Source organism: Galeopterus variegatus, unplaced genomic scaffold (assembly GCF_000696425.1).
Source record: "Galeopterus variegatus unplaced genomic scaffold, G_variegatus-3.0.2 Scaffold1469, whole genome shotgun sequence".
In the NCBI taxonomy this organism is placed as follows: domain Eukaryota; kingdom Metazoa; phylum Chordata; class Mammalia; order Dermoptera; family Cynocephalidae; genus Galeopterus; species Galeopterus variegatus.
Genome location: NW_007727580.1, coordinates 90,422 through 109,297, shown reverse-complemented (window position 1 = coordinate 109,297; position 18,876 = coordinate 90,422). Strand labels below are relative to the sequence as shown.

Below are 18,876 nucleotides of genomic sequence, written 5' to 3'. Positions count from 1 at the left end.
GAGGGTTGCGATCCGTTGCCGGTCACGAAAAAAGACAAAAAGGAAAAAAAAAATTTTTTGTGCTTAACATTACAGTTATAATAGGACTTACAATTAGAAAATATCAGTGAAGTATTTTAAAATCTAATTAATAACATATAGGCAACAAAGTTAAAAATGCCTCAACAGGGGCCGGCCCGGTGGTGCACTGGATAAGTGCGCCGCTTGGGAAGTGCAGCGGTGCTCCTGCCCGAGGGTTCGGATCCCACATACAGACCGGTTCCCGCTCACTGGCTGAGCGAGGCGTGGGAGCAACACCGAGGGTTGCGATCCCGTTGCCGGTCCCCAGTCCAGTACGGGGGCAACACTGAGGGTTGTGATCCGTTGCCGGACACGGAAAAAGACAAAAGCCAAAAAAAAAAAAAAAAAAAAAAAAAAATGCCTCAACAATTATATTAGGTCAGGTACCCAGCTGGAATTGGGTAATTTCTTAAAATCATTATATAACTTAGGTGAGTTCACAATTTAAGAAATCAAGATTAAAATGTTCCAGTTTAAGCAGATAAATGTTGAATTATGGAAAGGACATGGAAAAGAAGTTCTTTTCTACACTGTTTAAAAATGACCCTTTGTGGTTCTAGTGACAATTTCCCATAATAACTGAATAAAAGAATCCAAAGACTTCAAAGTATGCACAAGTGACAACAAATGGAAAAATGGTTTCTATATGAGCTCAATGCAATTATACAATCTGGGCTTGATTTCTAAAAAGACAATTGAGGCCCCTTTTCTTTTTAGTTGTAAACAACTTGCTGTATGATATGTAATGCAATACCATATTTTGGGAGATTTCAAACACTCATAATCCACAGGAAAAAAACTCAACACTCCTACACTATTTTTTTTAAGCCCACAGTAGTGCAGTCTCTCAGCTACAAAGCCAGAAGCCAGCTATAAAACCAGTACTTTTCCACTAGAGTTACTTGTGGGGCGGGGAAGGGGATGTTCGGCATTGGAAACATTAGGGTCTAAAATAAGATCATTGCAAGGAGTTACTACAACACTTGCACTGCCAGCACTGTCATGGCAACAATGAACTATCTAAGAGAATGTTCTTTTAACATTCAAAGCTAATCTTGAGTCTATTAGTCATGGAAATATACCAAATTTTCTTTTAGGTAGTGCATTAAAGAAATCATCTTGCTTAGAATCTCTTTAAGTTTTTTATACACCATATTTCCAGGATCACAGTCCACAGACTCCTAGCAATCAGGTAAAATTTATAATGACAACTTAATGAAAACTACACACTACAGTGAAACATGAAGATACAATAGGGTTCAACTGCAATTTCAAGATGGGTAAGAGGTTAAAAAAGAATTCGATACACAATTTAATAATATCTGAGAATGCAGTTTCCCCTAGAAACACCAAGGTATTAAATTCCATCTTGAAAGAAAAATAATTTGGAAAAGGAAGTAATATATTTTCACTGTTAGGAATCTTACATTAAATTTTTATTCAGAGAGTGCAGTATAATGGTGAAAAGCACCAACTCTTGAGTCTCACAGACTGGGTTTGAAACCTGGCTCCTCCTCTTACTAGCTATGATACCTTGGGCAGGTTATTTAACCTATCTGGGCCTTGATTTTTCTTGATTCATTAAATGGGGATAATAATACCAACCTTTATACTGTTGTTAAGATTAAATGAATATATGAAAAATGCTAAGGACTAGGCTTAGCATATAGAATGACTATTCTTATATTCAAAAGCATACAGACTGCTGAAGATTTAACATAAATTTAAGATAACCTGTTTCTGATCTCATGGCACATTTTAAAGTAGATAGGAGAATCTGTTGCCATCTCTGCCCCCCAAAACATTTACCCCCAAACATTCACTTTTATATAGGTGATAATAAAGGGGCAGGCATGGGCGCACAGGAGGAGCCCCAGATACCTGCTACATACTATCAAGCAAATTCAAGAAGTCAAACATGAGTACAAAATCTCTTCAAGCCCTGTTACCTCTTCTGGGGTATTTTTTTTGGTAACGTAACCTTTGCTTAGTTACTTTGTTCTAAATTATATCAAGCTGGTCTGAACTGGACCAGTTATCTGGCAAGAGTGAAAGGACTGTTTTGGGGACTTTCTGTCAAGCTCCCATTGGGGGAAGCAGAGTAGGAACACTGATAGGACAGCTCTAATGTCCTCAGTAGACCTTTAAGGCAAGCAGTCTCTAATAGACAACTTGCTTGAAGTACTAGACATGAATCAACCAGGCACAGAGGATCCAGTTGCTTACTGACAACACTGGCATACAAGCCATCACTTGCTTTCCTATACTATGTGTCCCTGAAGCCATATTTGAAAGCCAAATGTTTATAAGTGGAATAATAGACTGACACGCTTTAAGGGAAATCAAGTTCCCAGAGAGCTAAAACAATATTTATAAAATCCATAATTATGGTTCCTAGAGGTGCTATTCTGCCTAGGACCAGGAAATCTGGAAAATAGGTGAAAACCTTCCCAGCTGCCCAGAGACTTGGGGAACCCTAAGGGCATATCATGCCAGAGGGCTCAAATTCCCATCTCCCCCACCCCAGAGAGAGTGGGCAGAATAAAATACTAAGAGTTAACATTCATTAAGTGCTTACTGGGTCCCAGTAAGCATTGTACATGTTACCTCATTTAATTCTCACAACTCTATGAGGAAACTAAGGTTTAAGAAGGTTATATAACTTGCCCAAAGTCACAGAGTTTGGCAGAGCAGGACAGCCCATAGTCTTTACCATCATCCTCTAATGCTGTCTAGGTACTGAAGTGCAGACTTTGGCCGTAGATGACTCCATATGCACTTGATCACCTGGATGACACATGTAGCTGCCTGCCTGCCTGCTGCAAGCCCTCCTGCTGGTTCCACACTGGCATACCAGAAAGATGTTGGGATCAAATGAGAAGATGGATGTTACAGAACTGCTGTCATCCCTGGTGCAAACCTCTGGACAAGCAGTGGCTGGTTAGAAACACCCTGTGACACAGGTGGACATCAGCATTAATAAGTCAATGTATGAAAACTGAATTTAATGTACAAAAGGCAATAAGGGGTATTGATACATGTAGAAACAAAGAGTGGGATGTACAGAAGCTGTAAGACCTAGCTCAAGTTCTCCATCATCATTGTCTTCATCATCACCAATATTTACTGAGCACTTACTGTGTACCAGGCCCAATTCTACGTGCTTTACATGTTCATTTAATTCTCAAAACCATCCTGTGGAGTTGGTATTATTATTATTATTACCCTCATTTTACATATAAGTAAATAAACAAAGGCTCAAAGAATTTATTCATAAACTTATACAGTATATTGGAGTTTACAAAATGCTTTACCAATGTTATCTCCTTTAATTTTTACAATCATTTCACAAAGTAGATAATAAAATGTCAATCACAGATGAGGAAACTGAGATTATAGAGGTTAATTTATTTATGAGCACATGACTGGTAAAGAAAATGCAACATGATCTTTTTATACTGAAGTAATATCTCTAGTCCAAGTGAGACTCTGGATATTTAGAATAGATGGTTAGAAAACAAAATAAATCAGAAAAATGAAAATACAAGCTTCATTTGTTTTTTAAGTAGACTCCTTATAAAAAGTAAGTAAAACTTATAGCTTTTCTTTCCCATGTCAAAATACAGATAAGCAGAGTTTGTTATATAAAATATCTAATGAGTGAAATGAGAAGATAGAATTCATTAGGTTCAATGGTAAAATCTATACTGTTCCAATAAAATTTCAATTATTTTTTTATATTCAGAAACCTGCTATCAGCAAAACTTAATAAATATAGGTTATATTTTATAATTTAAAGTATACATTAACTTGTTAGACAAAAGGTGGATAGATCTTAATTTGAGGTGTAATCACTGTCAATGACTTTGTACCTTACTCTGTGAGAAACACTGTCTCCCTATAATTTAAATCACTTTTTACTTCTGAAAGATTTCCCTTCAGTACCACTGCACATATCACTCTACCACTATTTTGCAAGGCTTGGTCTTTATCACATGATCGGAAGAATTTCTTGCTGTGCCTAGGCTATGAATAGCATTTGAAAAATTACTCAGTTATAATTATAGATATCTAACACCTGCCAACTTAGAAAATGAAATCATGTAAAATTTAAAGACAAGTGTGGAATGCTTGTCAAACAGTGAAGTATCAAAACAGTAAATGCTCATTTTTAGTAGGGTAAATTAAGATTCTAATTAGACTTTAATGAATATTACACATAGAATTAATAAATTATCCTAGCTACATGGTTAATTTTTTAAAAGGCATATATTTTATCAGTTTTTCAACTTAAACACTTTTTAAGTTAAAACACTGAATGAATACTATTCACTAAATATATATGTTCATCAAATGATTTTATATATATGTGGAGGTTGACTTGCGTAATATAATGCACAAAGCTTACATCATAAATTTTATTTTCCTTTAGTATGGTTTAAAATCTTAGTAAGTTATCTTAAGGTAATTTTATAATACAAGTAATAATTTATATTCTAGGAAGGCCTTCACTTTTTAAATTAAAAATAGGATAAGATTTAAATAAAATATAAAACTAAAAGTATCTAATTTTTCCAAGGTAATTCCATATTTCATTGCAATCTATCAGATTTCTCTATAAGTAGTTATATAAAAGACATTAGAGCATGAGAACGCAGATAATTCTTGTGTTGTCAAATTTCACATGACTTTTTTCTCTTATAAACAGAAACTTATTTTTAATCTATTTACTTGAAAAGTGTGCCACAAATTGTGAGTCTACTAGTAATACACAGACATTTAACAATAAAATGCTAACTGGGAAAACCAATAAATAGTCCTAATAGTCATCTCACAGGAACTCCCAAAGTAGTTACAGTGAAAAAGGATTTTTTTAAAACAAGCATCTTTTAAAAGCCTTTTTTTCCTATACACTAGCTTTATGGTAAATGTACCTTTATCAACACTTCTTTAATTTGGTGTAGTGACCAGCAGGAAAAAACAAGCATGAAATAATGTTCACATAGTATGACTTATCTAGCTGAGGTTCCCATACTTAAATTTCCAGTCTCTCGATACCGGTAGAAATACAATCACCTAATATTTTGAAGAATCCTCCCAATCTGATTTCCTGAGTATACTGTGCCAGCATAATTAAAGTACTAGTGCATTAAGTACTAAAACATAACTAACATAATAAATGAGCTAAAAAAGCTCGGCCAAAGTAACATAATTCCTTTTTTTCCACTGACTTCCATTTAAAAAGTTAGATATTTTACCATGATGTGAAAAAAATAGGCTGACTTGAGAAATTCTGACAAAGAGATTAAAACTGGTACCAAGGCTTGCTTGGTGCTGATGTACTTCCAGCAGCACTTTCATCCTTCTATGCATTTTAAGCACTGCCTCCTCCTCGCCCAGTATCAACCTGTCTTTCCACAAATTCTTAAGATTTCATTTCCCATGTTTACGGTTCCTCCCAATCCACGCAAATTTGCTACAACATAAACATTCCCTGTTTTAAATATGAAAATTGCTTATGATTAATACATAAGTAGTACCCATTTTATCAAAGTTTTAAGTGATTAAGAATCCTTTATTATACCCAAGATTCCACAACTACTTTCTGTCAGATCAAAATTTCAACAAATCCTTAAGTTAGTTTTATGAGATATTATTTTATTACCTACTCAAATGGTAAAAATATATCTTAAAAATTTCTTATCAAAAGGAAAATAAATATATCTCTAAAACAAAGAGAAGAGCATGCCTATTTTCTAATTCCTTTAACACATAAATGATCTGTACACACAGCACTATAAGGGCACAATGTGTTAAAGATGAGTAAAAATTCAAATTAAGCTAAACTACTGTTTCAGAGGATCCTCCATGATGTCATGAACCCATGACCTTAAAATGAAATTTACTATGCAAATGTTTAACATCCCATCTTTGTACAAAATATTACATCCCATTTATAAACAAAATAATTATGTTAGGAAAATATCTTAAAAATTCATCATTCTGCTTTTTCATGTTAGAGGCCATTTCAGGTACATAACAGGAATAAAATATGTGAAACCTGAAAACTTAAAAAAAAAGAGTATCCTTGTTAGTTTCAATCTTTCTGAAGAGTCACAACAAAGGAAGAGGACAGGATGTATTTATATATTATGAAGAGGACACTGAGTGTACATAGTGCAGATATGATTCATCCTGCAAGCAGAAAGTTAAAAAAAAAAAAGGATTGGCTCTTTAGTTTGTCTACAAACCATTAAAAAAAGGAGAGAGAGAGAAAGAGATTTGCCTTCAATTTGTTCACATTCTCTATCCAAAGAATCCCAGAAAACCTGAGAGTAAATAGTAATCTTCTCTGAGCCTCAAAAGCAAGAAAAGAAAGTGATCAAAGATAGCAATGAGAGGAAGCAAGGAGTACAGAAGTAAGCCATGAGGCTTTCTGAGGGAAAAGGTATCAATAAAATAAAAAAGGGCAGAAAATAGTGGATATGGAAGAGAGTCTTAGTGTAAATACTGAAAGAGGACTCTCATATTTTCTGTGATACCTGAGTTGGCAGTGAATGTTTGAGATGCACTATCTTAAACTTTGGCTTTGACTAGATGGCAGTAAAAAAGAAATCAAAACAAAACAATCATTTGAAAAGACCAAATCTACTTCTAGAATGTCCCTAATCTGTTAAAAGTTATATTTTACAGCATCATTGTAAATGAATTAAGTATGCTTCTAATCTTATAAAATCCAAATTATAAACCAAGAGATATATTATCTAGTTAGATACACATAGACCTGACTGCCTTCTTTTTCCCTTTTGCCTCACCAACAGAAATTCTCAGGGGTGGTCTCCTGGCCTTTAGGGGCTGAATGCTGATTAGTCCAATCAAAAATAGAAACATCCAATTTCCTTGCCAATGACTGGCTTAGAAAATGGCATGTGACCCAATTCTGGTCAATAGAAACTGAGAGGAAGTCTGCTGTAGGGTTTCTGGAAAAGCTTTTCGTCCCTGATGGACACACAGGAATAAACTCCTTTCTTCTTAACTGCAGATGGTCATGACTACACATGGTACCTTGAGCATCATACTGTAGCAACCTTGCAACCATGAGGGGAGACATCACTTACTATGCTGAGGAAAGAACACAAAATGATGGAAAGCAAAAAGCTAATATAGTTGACCCAATGAATCAATCAATCAGCCTGGGTATTGCCCAGCCCCCAAATTTATTGTGTCAAATAGTAAACTTCTTATTGTTAAGTCTACAAACTATATTTTATTATCCAACTGGATAGCACCTAGATATTCCAACTGCAACTCTAACAGCAATAAATGTGCATCATACCCAACAACTAAAGTTTCATTTCACCCTGGAGGGTAACAATTACTTCATTGAATGAAAGCCTCCCCCACCCCACTTAACAAAGATAAATATTTTAGTCTAAATTTTCTTTCTTAAGCCAAATTACTTTCACCAGTGTTAATTGCTGGCAAGTTTAGAAGAAAATTTAACAGTTTTCCTTCTTCATGGTATGGAAATAAAAATAATAAAATGATCATTCTTGGTAAAGTACTTGGCTATTCTGGATATTACTCATAATCTTTTGGTACATATACACACTCACACTTTTCCCCTTAACTACATGCACCATCAAGACTATAGTTCACCAGTGGATTATATTAGTACAGTGGGCCAGTGTTAATACTTCTGTTCCTTTGTTTAGGGAATCAAGAGTATCAAAGAGGTGTTACAGGGTTGTTGTTGTTTTTTTAAGTTTCTAAAAAACCCATCATAAATAAAGCCTCCTATGAAAATAGAAGGCCTTCCTCAAGAGCAGGGAACAAATCTTACTACCTTCCAGTCCCAAGTACAGTGCCCAGCACAGAAGAGTTCTCAAAACTGTATTAAGCAGATTTAAATGTTTTTGGTGTGAAATTGATAATTTGAGAACAAGCATATAAATGGAAGATGCTATCTCCCAATGTGCCAATTTTTTACAGGTTGAGCCATTTGGAGTTGAATTCATCCTATCACCACCCCACCATTTCTCCCTTGCTGACTATAAATAGCCCTCTGAGTTGACCTATAGCAATTAACAGCCTTCAGGATCAGTGGCAGGAATTGTATATGCAGCTCAGCTTTTGCTGCTTTACTAATCAATAACAGAAAGCATTATGGAATGCTACATTTGAATTAATATGCGGTTTCCCATGTAAGGCTGATGCTGGAGTGATGGGCGGTGAGGCTGGAGAGGCAAGTAGAAGCCAGGTGATGCTAGCCATCTATTGATATTCTCAAGAAGTTTACATTCTATTCTAAAGGGTTATAGGCAGGAGAGTAACATGGTCAGATTTTCATTTTATATAAATGGCTCTGCAGCTATGTGGAGAGCGCATAAAAAGGTGGAGGGTAGATTAAGTCTGGAGAAATGAGAGATAACAATAACAGAATAGAACAGTGGTAGCAGGGGCAGAAATCCATTTAGGAGCTGTTTCTACTCAGATGTCTCATAGGTAACCTAACCTCAACATGTCTAAAACACAACTCATTTTTTCCCTAAATTGACCATCTGCCACTCTTCTGTCTCAGGAAACAATTTCACTATTCACCAAGTAGTTCAAGTCAAAACTTTAGAGTCATCCTTGATTTTGTTATTTTCCTCATCTCTTAAATCCTGTGATTTCCAACTTTTTGTGTGGCCAGGGGAGGGTGGCTGGCTGGTACGGGTATCCAATCTAACTCCTTGATACTTCCCAAACCCATTCAATTTTTTTCCACTTCCCCCACCACACCCTAGTCCACCAACATTTTTGTCATAGGCTAGTGGAACAACCTCCTAACTGATGTTGCAAATCCACTCTTGACCCTGGAAATCCATACTTCACATTGCTTCCACAGTGATCCTTCTAACACACCATCAATCATGTCATTATCTTATTCAGACTCCTTCAGTGGCTTCTCGTTGTTCACAGGATAAAGTCCACAATCCTTACTTAACCTGGCCTATAAGCCTCTCTGGGATTTGGCTTCTGCCCAATAACAGTAAGAATACCTAACATTACAGAGTATGTCTTGTGTGCTGGGCACTGTGCTATGCTTTGCCAGCAATATTTCATTTTATTCTCATAGCAACATTGTAAGCCAGGAACTATTAGTATTGTCCTTATTTTGTAGATGAGGAAACATAACCAAGGAGAGATTATGTAATTTATACAAGGGTATAGAGCTAATAAAGTATTGGAGCCAGGTCTGTCTGACTCCAGAGCACATGCTCTTAAGCTTTCACACTCTCCTTAAACTGTCTACTCTAATCACAATGCATCATTTTCAGTTACTAGAATTCATCTGCTCACTCTCTTGCCATGAGGTCTTCACACATACTGTTCCCAATGTCTGGAATGTCCCTCCCACAAGTTTCACTTTCATGTGGATATTTTTCATTCATCAAGTCTCTGCTTAAATGTCATTGCCTCAGGAAAGTTTTCCCTTACTATCTAAAATTAAATTTTTTATTTGTTTACTTCTTTATGGTCTATCTTCCTTCAGAAGAATGTCAAAATTGTTACCACTGGTCCTCAATTCTTAGAATGACATTCAGCAGGGGTTTAATATTTGTTGCATGAATGCATGAATGATGTGGGGTGGGGGTGGAAACTCCCTAAACTGGAAACTTCATCTATTCAGACTGATGAGAAACAGAAAGAAAGCAAATAAGGCAAATATAAATTTGTTCATCCACTGGATTTTTATTTACTAGCTTCTGGGTCATAGCCAATACTTTAAAGAACTTATAGCCCTCTTGGGGGAGACTGACACATAAACATGTGATTATAGCTCAATATAAGTAAAGTACCTGTTACAATTGTAGCAGAAAAAATGTATAATAGATGCAGACATGAAAAAGAGAGTATAAGCCTATGGGAAGTCTTCACAGTAGAGGAATTTCTTGAATTCTTTTGCAGGATGAGTCTTGAATATATATATATCACACAGTCCATGTAGGAGAATCCTTCAAAAAGTTCCTGCCCTGTTCCCGCCAGCAGCCAAAAAAAAAGTTCACGGAAAGATTTATATTTTATTTTTCCATGAACTTTTTGAAGTACCCTCATATTTCACTTATGATTATGAAAGGGAGAGGAGTATCCCCTTATACCATGGTACTTTATATCTCATTTAATTCTCACAACAGCTCTGTGTTGTTACTGCCTTTTGACAGATGTGGAAATCCAAGCTAAGAAAGGTCAAGTAACTTTTCCAAGGTTATACAGTACATTAATAAAGGAGTAGAATTCAAAAAACATGGATCATATACTCCTATATACTCCACCCTCCGCTGCATAACGGTACTTGATATGCATAAGGATGACCCCATCATGAAACAAATCCTTGTCACAGTCACTACAGTCTAGCAGATAGAGAAATAACTTTTTATGTTTAAAAGGGTAAACTTCAGGAATCTAGAAAATGGATTCCTCTCTGGTAACTGAATAAATGAATTGCAACAATTGCTTCCAAAGTGTTCCTGAGAAGAAATATCCCAAGATCTTAAACAGAGTCTTCATTTTGTGAATATGATTACTTTTCTGTTGCTTTAAACTAAATTCAAGCCAGTATAGAAAAATGTCCGTATAGAAAAACTATCAATCTTAACTTGCATAAATACTCAAGTAAATTATAAACTCAGAAAATTTCTCATAATGACTTTAAACAACATACATGGATTGAGTTAATTTTTAGATTCACAAGCATATATAAAGTGTTAGAGAACATTCTTAATATCTAAAAACATTTCTCTACCAAAAAACATTCTTTTTTTTTTTTTTTTTAAAGATGACGGGTAAGGGGATCTTAACCCTTGACTTGGTGTTGTCAGCACCACGCTCACCCAGTGAGCAAACCAGCCATCCGTATATGGGATCCGAACCCGTGGCCTTGGTGTTATCAGCACCACACTCTCCCGAGTGAGCCACAGGCCGGCCCCCAAAAAACATTCTAATAAAACAAGATAAATTCATTAGGCACAAAACTGGGGGGAAACTATAAGATTTTTAATCTGCTGCAGTCACAATTTAGATAAGTATTTATATGAAAAAAGAAAAGAAACAAACAATTTAGGTAAACACAGAGAAAGCTGGTTGAGTAATTTACCATAAAAGTGTCCCTACCATACACCTTACCTGGATCTATCTTTTCAACCTGAAGATGTTAGTTTTTTTATAACATAAGTTTTTATTATTTTATATAACTTTTTTTTTTTAAAGCAAGTTTACATTTAGAGACCACAACCTGGTTTTTGTTTGTTTTGTTTTTAAGAGCAACAGAAAATTGTTCCACCAATTACCTTGAACAGACTGACTCGGAAACATTTAATATCCTTTATCATTTTAAAGGCTTTTAAATGTGAAACTTTCCACACAGAACAGTTTGTAACAACGTGAAAAGTATACTGGCTACACTTACCAACAAAATGTAAAAAGAAACATAAGGAAAATCAAGTCTTTACTTGCAATTAACTATAACTTTCATATATCTTTCCAGGAGCAATGTAGTTTCTGCCTAAAACGCTCTAGAAAAACAAAACGTGTTTACTTATATTTGGAAATCGTTTTTACTTTAGTTCGTCTTACCCAATTTGGGCCCCAAATTCAGTGTTTTACACTCTAATTTTAAGATGGAAAGTGAATTTATTATTAGAGTTCACATAATAACAAATACAACGTGAATAATTTCAAGTAAAATTTCACCGTACTGCAGAGACAGTTGTACTTATAATGCTCTTCCTTACCTGGACGCTCTTCAGAATAAATTCACTTTTCTCTCTTACATCTTTAAAGGGACACCTTTTAGAAAGCATAAGCAGATGAGCAAGAAGCTTATTCAACCCATCCAAAGAAACAGCATTCGAAAGTCCGTCTGGTGGACGATAAGGTGTCTCTCTCACCGAACGAAGACACTCGGCTTTTCTCAAAATGATTTGCCTAATGTTTTCCAGTGCTATCTCTCTAGAAGTTGAATCTCTACTGCACAATCCATCCCACCTCACTTCACTCTCTCCTTCAGCCATGACAATCGGAGTTTTTCCTTTGCAGTCTTCAGGTACCTTTCAGCATGCCCCGAAAACACTTTGTATTTTTAAAATGAGAAATGCACGAATAAAATCAGAGAAATAGAATCGTCATGAAAACACACGCCTGGGTGACATCTGGACAACCGATCTCAATTCTCTACTTCTACACGAAGGGGCAGTCTTCTGGCCAGAGATTGAAACAACAAAGTTGAGAAGTTCCAGCCTTACAGCGTTGGCTTTGCTGGACAGGGAGCCTCGGGGAAGTTTTCTCCTTCCTCTCTCCGGGTCAGCGGATATCCACGTGGTGGAGTTGTCAAATCCGCGCTCTGCCCAAAAAGGCTGGTAACAGTTGAACGCTCTCCTGCCATTCGGGGTTTTTTGTCTGTGCAGCCACCGGGATCTCTCAAGCGTTCCCACCCCGCCCCTCCTCCGGCACCAGTCCCCGCCCTCCACAGCTCCTCCTTGATCCTCAGCAGCCTGCCGGGAGCCGGCAGGGATGGCTCGCCGAACCTTGGCCCACTGGCCGCAGTGGCCGGAGACTCGGGCGCTCCGGGGTGACGACAGTCTCGGGCAGCTGCTGTCTTGGCGAGCGGTGGTGCAGGAAAGAGTCCCCGGTCCCGCCGATTCCGGACCCCCAGAAAAATGCCGCTTCTTCTCCGATCCCCGCGCCCTCGCCCACTGCCGCCAAGCCTGAGGGCACAGGGCGGCCCCAGCAATCGTCGCGCTCCGGGCTGGACCGCGGAGCTGGCCTGAGCGGCAGGGCCTGAGGCACAGAGCCCGCCCCTTCGTCCGGCCCCATCGGTGGGGATCGGCCCAGAGGGAGGGAGCAGGGAGGGAAGATGGGGTCCTCACCTCCAGCCCCTCCCCTTTCTCCGCCCGGCACAAACCAGGAGCCACCCCTGCCCCAACGCCTTCTTCCCCGCCCAGGCAGACGCGACCCGCCGAGGCAAAGTCATTGGAAAAAGCCCCGCCCTCCAGCAGGCTACCTCCAGACCCTAAGTCCGTCGCGCGGGAACGCCAACCGCCGCCGGCTGCTACGCATGCGCAACGGCGAGCAGGACGCATGCGCCTTCGGAGGCACTAAGCTTGCGCCGAGGGGCGTTTTCCGTTCCTAGACGTTTGGAGTCTCTGCCTGGGAAAGGAAAAGTAAGCAGAAAAAGTACACTGAGACTATATCACATACGAGACAAGCACGGCAAAGAAAGAGGGCACAAAGAAATTGGGCCTAAGTTTTAGGGGAGCCCCCAAATAGTGGCGGCCTCTTCATTACGCCAAACCCCAGGGCGTCTGCGTATTGACTTCTGGGAAAAGTAGTTTTGATGCTGTCGGCGCGTTTTGTTTGCGACGGAAACTACAACCCCCAGGGGCCACCGCGACGCTGCGTGTGGCTGCCTGGGAAACAACGGTTAGTGGAGGCTGGGGTTGATTGAGAGCGTCGGCTTGGTAAGCGCTGTAGGTTTGGCTGTCACCTTTCCTTTGACAGATTTTTCCTTCCTCTATTTCCTCTGGGATTTTGGAGACAGAGCCATCTAGTGTTGCTGCCCGTAGTCCAGGGACTTTTTCCAGTGACCTGAGTGGGAAGGACTAGTCCAGGTGCCCAAGCCCGGGGACGTGTTGAAGACAGGATTTGGGGGTCGCGATCTCGAGGGTTGGAAGGGGGTGCCTAAGTCCAGGCAAGAAGGCTGCTGTGGAAACGAGTGCTCCTTGCTGCTGCCTCCGCTTTGATGTGGACACGTGCGGGATGGATTAGGTATCCCTGTGCAATTGTACCTTTGTTTGCCTTTGCATGGGGATGTTCTGTGCTTTATTTGCTCAGTCAAATGAAATCCCAAGAATGGCTTTGAAAGAAGTTGTCCAGTCCGTTTTGTATGGAGTAAAGGGAAAAGAATCCCCAGTATTTCTAGTTATGAATTCTTGCAGGTTTTAAGGATACCATCTGGAAGAAAAAAAAAAAAAAAAAACCACTATCAAAAATCGCCAAAATTTAGTATCTTTAAAAGATTCAATCATTTGTTTAAAATTACTGTTTGTGTTTTAAAGGCCATTACTCTTGGAAAGTCGAGGTTTGAAAGGACATCAGTGAATTGAACCGATAATCATTAGGTTTTAATTCTTCACATTGCAGAATAGGTGTATTTCTAAAAATTTAGTCTTGCTAGGCATTGATTATACAAGGGAAAAAGACACAGTTCTATCTAGTTAGAGAAACCAAAGGTTAAGCAAACAATTATAATACTGTGTGATATTTTGGGGATGGCTAGAAGGAAATCATTTTGTCTGGTCTTGGAAAGTCAGAGAAATCTTCATCCCAGGGGAAGTGAGGACCAAAAGAACCCAGCATATTCTGAGGCTCAGAAGTGAGAGAGAGAGGGTACTTTCAGGAAACTGCAATAAGCCAAATTAAATATGTATTTGAGGGGGATAGCTTTTTGTGTATTGATGTACTTTGAACCTTCGAGGAGACAGCTACTGTGAATTTTTCAGATAGTTTCTGTAGGTGACCTATTTTTGAACAGAGCAGTATAGTTTAGGTGAATTGGTCTAATTTGGCAAGACTTGTTACATTCTAATGCTACTGGTTTGAATCAATTTTTAAAAGAGAATAACTTCTTATGAGTGTGAGTTAAAAAACAAAACAAAAGCTATTCCTTTTTTGTCTGCTTTTTGTCTCATCCTCTTTTATCCAGCCCTAGAGTAGTTTCTTAAGGCTAGGTGCCCTTCTTATGGCATAGTTGAATATGATCTCCTTCATACCCATGCCTTGCTTTACCACTTCCTGTGACTCTCACAGTTTCACCCCTCACCTTTCATATATCCATCTCCTTGATGTTTCCTCTTGGATATCTGAAAAGCACCTTAAATTCAAAGCTAAAACCGAATGCATAGTTATCTCCTATGAATCTGATTATTTTCCAGTGTTTCTTATTTCAGTAAATGACACTACTATCCATCCACTTGTGGAAATTTAAAGCTAAACATTATTCTTTCTTTATTCCTGTTCTCTATACCTCTATAGCCAAATTATAACCAAGTATTCGCTGATGTTCTACTGCTCTTAAAATAAAGGCAAAACTCCTTTATAAAGCCTGACACCATCTGATTTCTTTCCACCTCTCCAGACTCACTTAGTACACCACCCTCCAACTCAGCCATGCAGACCTTTCTTCAGTCACTGGTTCTCATATTCCCTTTCACCTGTCAACCTAAAGGAAGAAGCTGATGCAAAAATATATAAACAATGAGTTTATTTGGGCCAAGGTTGAGGACTGCAGCCTGGAAGACACAAATTCAAGTTGCCCTGAATATGTGCTCCACTCTGCAGCATTGGCAAACAGATTTTTGAAGGAAAGGAATGTGAAAGTTAGGAGGCACTTCCAAAGTTGTTTGCCAAGAATTTAATGTACATTAGTTAATTAAAATAACACAAGCTACTGACTGGCTATACATTGCTCTTTGTGTCAGAAATTCCAGGAACATTGTAGCAAAGAAAGGGTGAAGGTCACATTGTACAACTTGTGATAAAATTTGGGTAGTTTATACCCATTGGTGGTGGCAATTAGAAGCTGTTGCTAAAGCATGCCTTTTAGCAATTATCCTGGACATGGTGAGGGAAACGTGACTGAAGCTCCATGCTCATATCTCTCGGATTTATAAGTTTGGCAGACTTCATATTCCTTAGAATGCTGTGAGCTACTTTTTTTCTTGCACCTATGTATTCACTCTACAAATATCTGTTTAGTATCTACTACATAATAAGAAATTAAAGATATAGCATTGAGCACAATATTTAAAAAAATCTCTACTGTCATAGAGCTTGCATTCTACTAAGGAGAGATGTTAATAAATATGTAAAATATATAATAAATGAAATAAAGGCAAATGCAGTAGAGAAAAACAAAAACCAACTGGAGGGCCGGCCCGGTGGCGCACTCGATAGAGTGCAGCACTTGGGAGTGTAGCGGCGCTCCCGCCGAGGGTTCGGATCCCATATAGAGACCAGTCCGCTCACTGGTTGAGCGTGGTGCGGGCGTGACACCGAGGGTTGCGATCCCGTTTCCAGTCGCGGTGCGGGCGCGACACCGAGGGTTGCGATCCCGTTACCGGTCACAAAAAAAGACAAAAAGGAAAAAGAAAAAAAAAAAAACAACTGGAAAGGGTTTGGGGAGTGCCGGGAGTTATGCCAGGTAAATGCCTGGGGAAAGAATATTCAGGTGAAGAGAAGAGCTACTGCAAAGGACTGTGGGCAGGAGCATGCCCACACATTTGAGAAATAGCAAGGAGGCTAATGTGGCTCGAGCACAGTAAGTGCAGGAGAGGAGGATAATATGAGACCACAAAGAAAGGAAATAGTGGGAGATCATGTAGGTGATTGAAAGGACTTGGACTTTTTTGACTGAGGTGGAAAGCCACTGGAGGGTTCATCTGACCTTTAAAAGTGAGTACTTCTTTTAAGTTGTGTCGATCATAGGCCATGGAAAAGCAAGAGGAGATGCAGAGAGACTAGTTAGGAAGCCGTATTAGTCTGTTTCTGTTGTTTATAACAAAATACACAGAAATGGGTGATTTATAAAGAAAATGAAACTTATTCCTTACAGTTTCTGAGGCTGGGATGTCCAAAGTCCAGGGAACACAACTGGTGAAGGTCTTGGTGGTGGTGACAGTGATGGCAAAGTATCACATTGCGAAAATGGCAGAGCAGCGAGAGACTAACCTCATTCACTCTCCTTTTAAAGCCTTCCAAACCACGCCCATGACCACCATTTTTAATCCATTCACTATGGCATGGTCCTACAATCTAATCACCTCTTCAAGGCCCCACCTTTCAATTACCGTAATAGGATTTCCCACCCTCAACAGTTACAGTTTTGGGGGGGACATTCAACCCAAGGCAGAAGCAAAAGTAATAATTCTGGTGAGAGATGATTGTGGTGGTTTGCACCAGGGTGATAACAATGGAGGCAGTGAGAAGAGGCCAGAATCTGGATATGTTTTGATAGTTTAGCCAACAGATTTTGCTGACAGATTGGATGTGAGGTATGAGAGTAAGAGTCAAAGATGACTCCAATGTTGCTAGCTGAGCAACTTGCAGGACGGAATTGCCATTTACTGTCATGGGTCTGCAGATTTGTGTATGGGGAGGAGGGGAAAGGTTGGCAATTTAGTATGGCCATGTGAAGTTTGAGATGCCTCTAAGATATTCAAGCTGAGGTGTAGAGGAGGCCGTTGGATAAATGAATTTAGAGATGAGGGGAAAGATCAGGCTATAGATAGAATTTTGGGTTTCATAGTAGTGTTCTGATGGCAGTTGTTGATATCACCAAAGGAGGAACTCCATGGAGTTTGGGTGGGTTTGGAGTTATCTGCAAAGGAGACTATGAAAAAGCAGCCAGTGAACAGAGGAAAACCCCAGAGATGTGTCCTAGAAGCCAAGTGAAGAAAGTGATTAAGGAAGAAGGAGTGATAAATTATGTTAAATGTTGCTCTAGGTCAAGGGAGATGAGGATTGATAATTGACCAGTACATTTAGCGATATGGAGGTCATGGGAACCCTGATAAGAAGTTTTGGTGGAGCAAAGAGTACAAAAGCCAGATGGGCATTTTATTTAAGAGAGAATGGGAAAAACTGGAGACAGTATGGGTGCAGCACCTCTGTTACTGTTTTATTTGTCCAGATTATTCTAGCCTCAGTCTTTGACTCCTCTTCCTACTGATATTAGCTCAAATATCACTTTCTCAGAGAAGTTCCCTGATCTAATTAAATGTTCCTCTTATAAATATACTCTTTACTTGCTATTATGGGACAAATGTAGTTTCACAATTGTCTTTATCATAATTCGATTAAAGTGTGTCTGTTCCAGTAAAGCTTAAGCATACAAGAGCAGCAACTGTACCTGTTTTTGCTCATCATTTTACCTCTAGCTCTGAGTTCATGCCTGGCACCTAGTATGAACTCAACAAAACTTTGATGAATGAATAAAGAAATGAATAAATGGAAGAAAAATGTAATGTCACAGAACTTTCAAAGGTATTGCATATTTACCTATTATTTACAAAATCCAAGGTAATTAGTGGATGGAAGAAGATATTTTATAATCAAAACATTTTAGAAAATTGGTCTTAAAAGAGAGCAAAATTGTTTTTGTAGGTGAATTGTAGTGCTTGCCCTCATGAAATAGGATTTGCTAAAGTTTTTACCATGTTTCTGCATACCTCATCCAGTTAAAAGATAGTAGGACATTGTATATGTAAAGGAGTGAAAGGAGGTTGCTACTTTAAATGATTAGTGCTCTAGTCAAGGAAAAAGCCCGCTGGCTTGTCTCCAAGAGGCCTCATACAGTGGCATTCATTATGAAATACATTGATGAATTTACTATAAAAAAAACCCCACGGCTTCTAATACTTGTGGGCTTAGAAACACAATCTTGCTAAGTACACCAGAGTTTGAGAAAGTTGGAGATATGTTTTATATACAAGGGTACTTCAAAAAGTTCATGGAAAAATAGAGTTAAAAGATAATATGAATCTTTCTATGAACATCATTCACAGGTGACTTGATGAATTTATCAGGATGCCAATTTATTAATGTACTCTTAGATATTTGCCAAGTAGATACCATACTGATTCTCTGATCAGGGGTTTTTGTCTGTAGGAAGGTTACACGGGAAAGCAGCAGGTTGACTAGGAGCTTGGAATCAGAACAACAGAAATTAGATATATGATGTGGTCACTTACTAGCTTTAAGCAATGAGTACCCCCA

The 18,876-nt window shown here is 38.6% G+C and overlaps 2 protein-coding genes across 5 annotated transcripts in view; one reads left to right on the top strand and one right to left on the bottom strand.

Moving 5' to 3' along the window:
* The window catches only part of SESN1 (sestrin 1), a 103,780-nt gene extending 91,248 nt beyond the window's left edge, over positions 1-12,532 (bottom strand). The window contains exon 1 of one of the 2 annotated variants that reach the window (XM_008577250.1): positions 11,838-12,532. In XM_008577250.1, the coding sequence (XP_008575472.1) occupies positions 11,838-12,116 (279 nt within the window). In that variant the 5' untranslated portion in view covers positions 12,117-12,532. The remainder of the gene's footprint in view (positions 1-11,837) is intronic. The other variant, XM_008577252.1, reaches the window with a different exon arrangement.
* Positions 12,533-13,597: 1,065 nt separating this feature from the next.
* CEP57L1 (centrosomal protein 57kDa-like 1) overlaps positions 13,598-18,876 on the top strand; it is a 65,061-nt gene continuing 59,782 nt past the window's right edge. The window contains exon 1 of one of the 3 annotated variants that reach the window (XM_008577248.1): positions 13,598-13,869. The gene's annotated coding sequence lies outside the window, so the exon portion shown is untranslated. The remainder of the gene's footprint in view (positions 13,870-18,876) is intronic. The other 2 variants (XM_008577247.1, XM_008577249.1) reach the window with 2 other exon arrangements.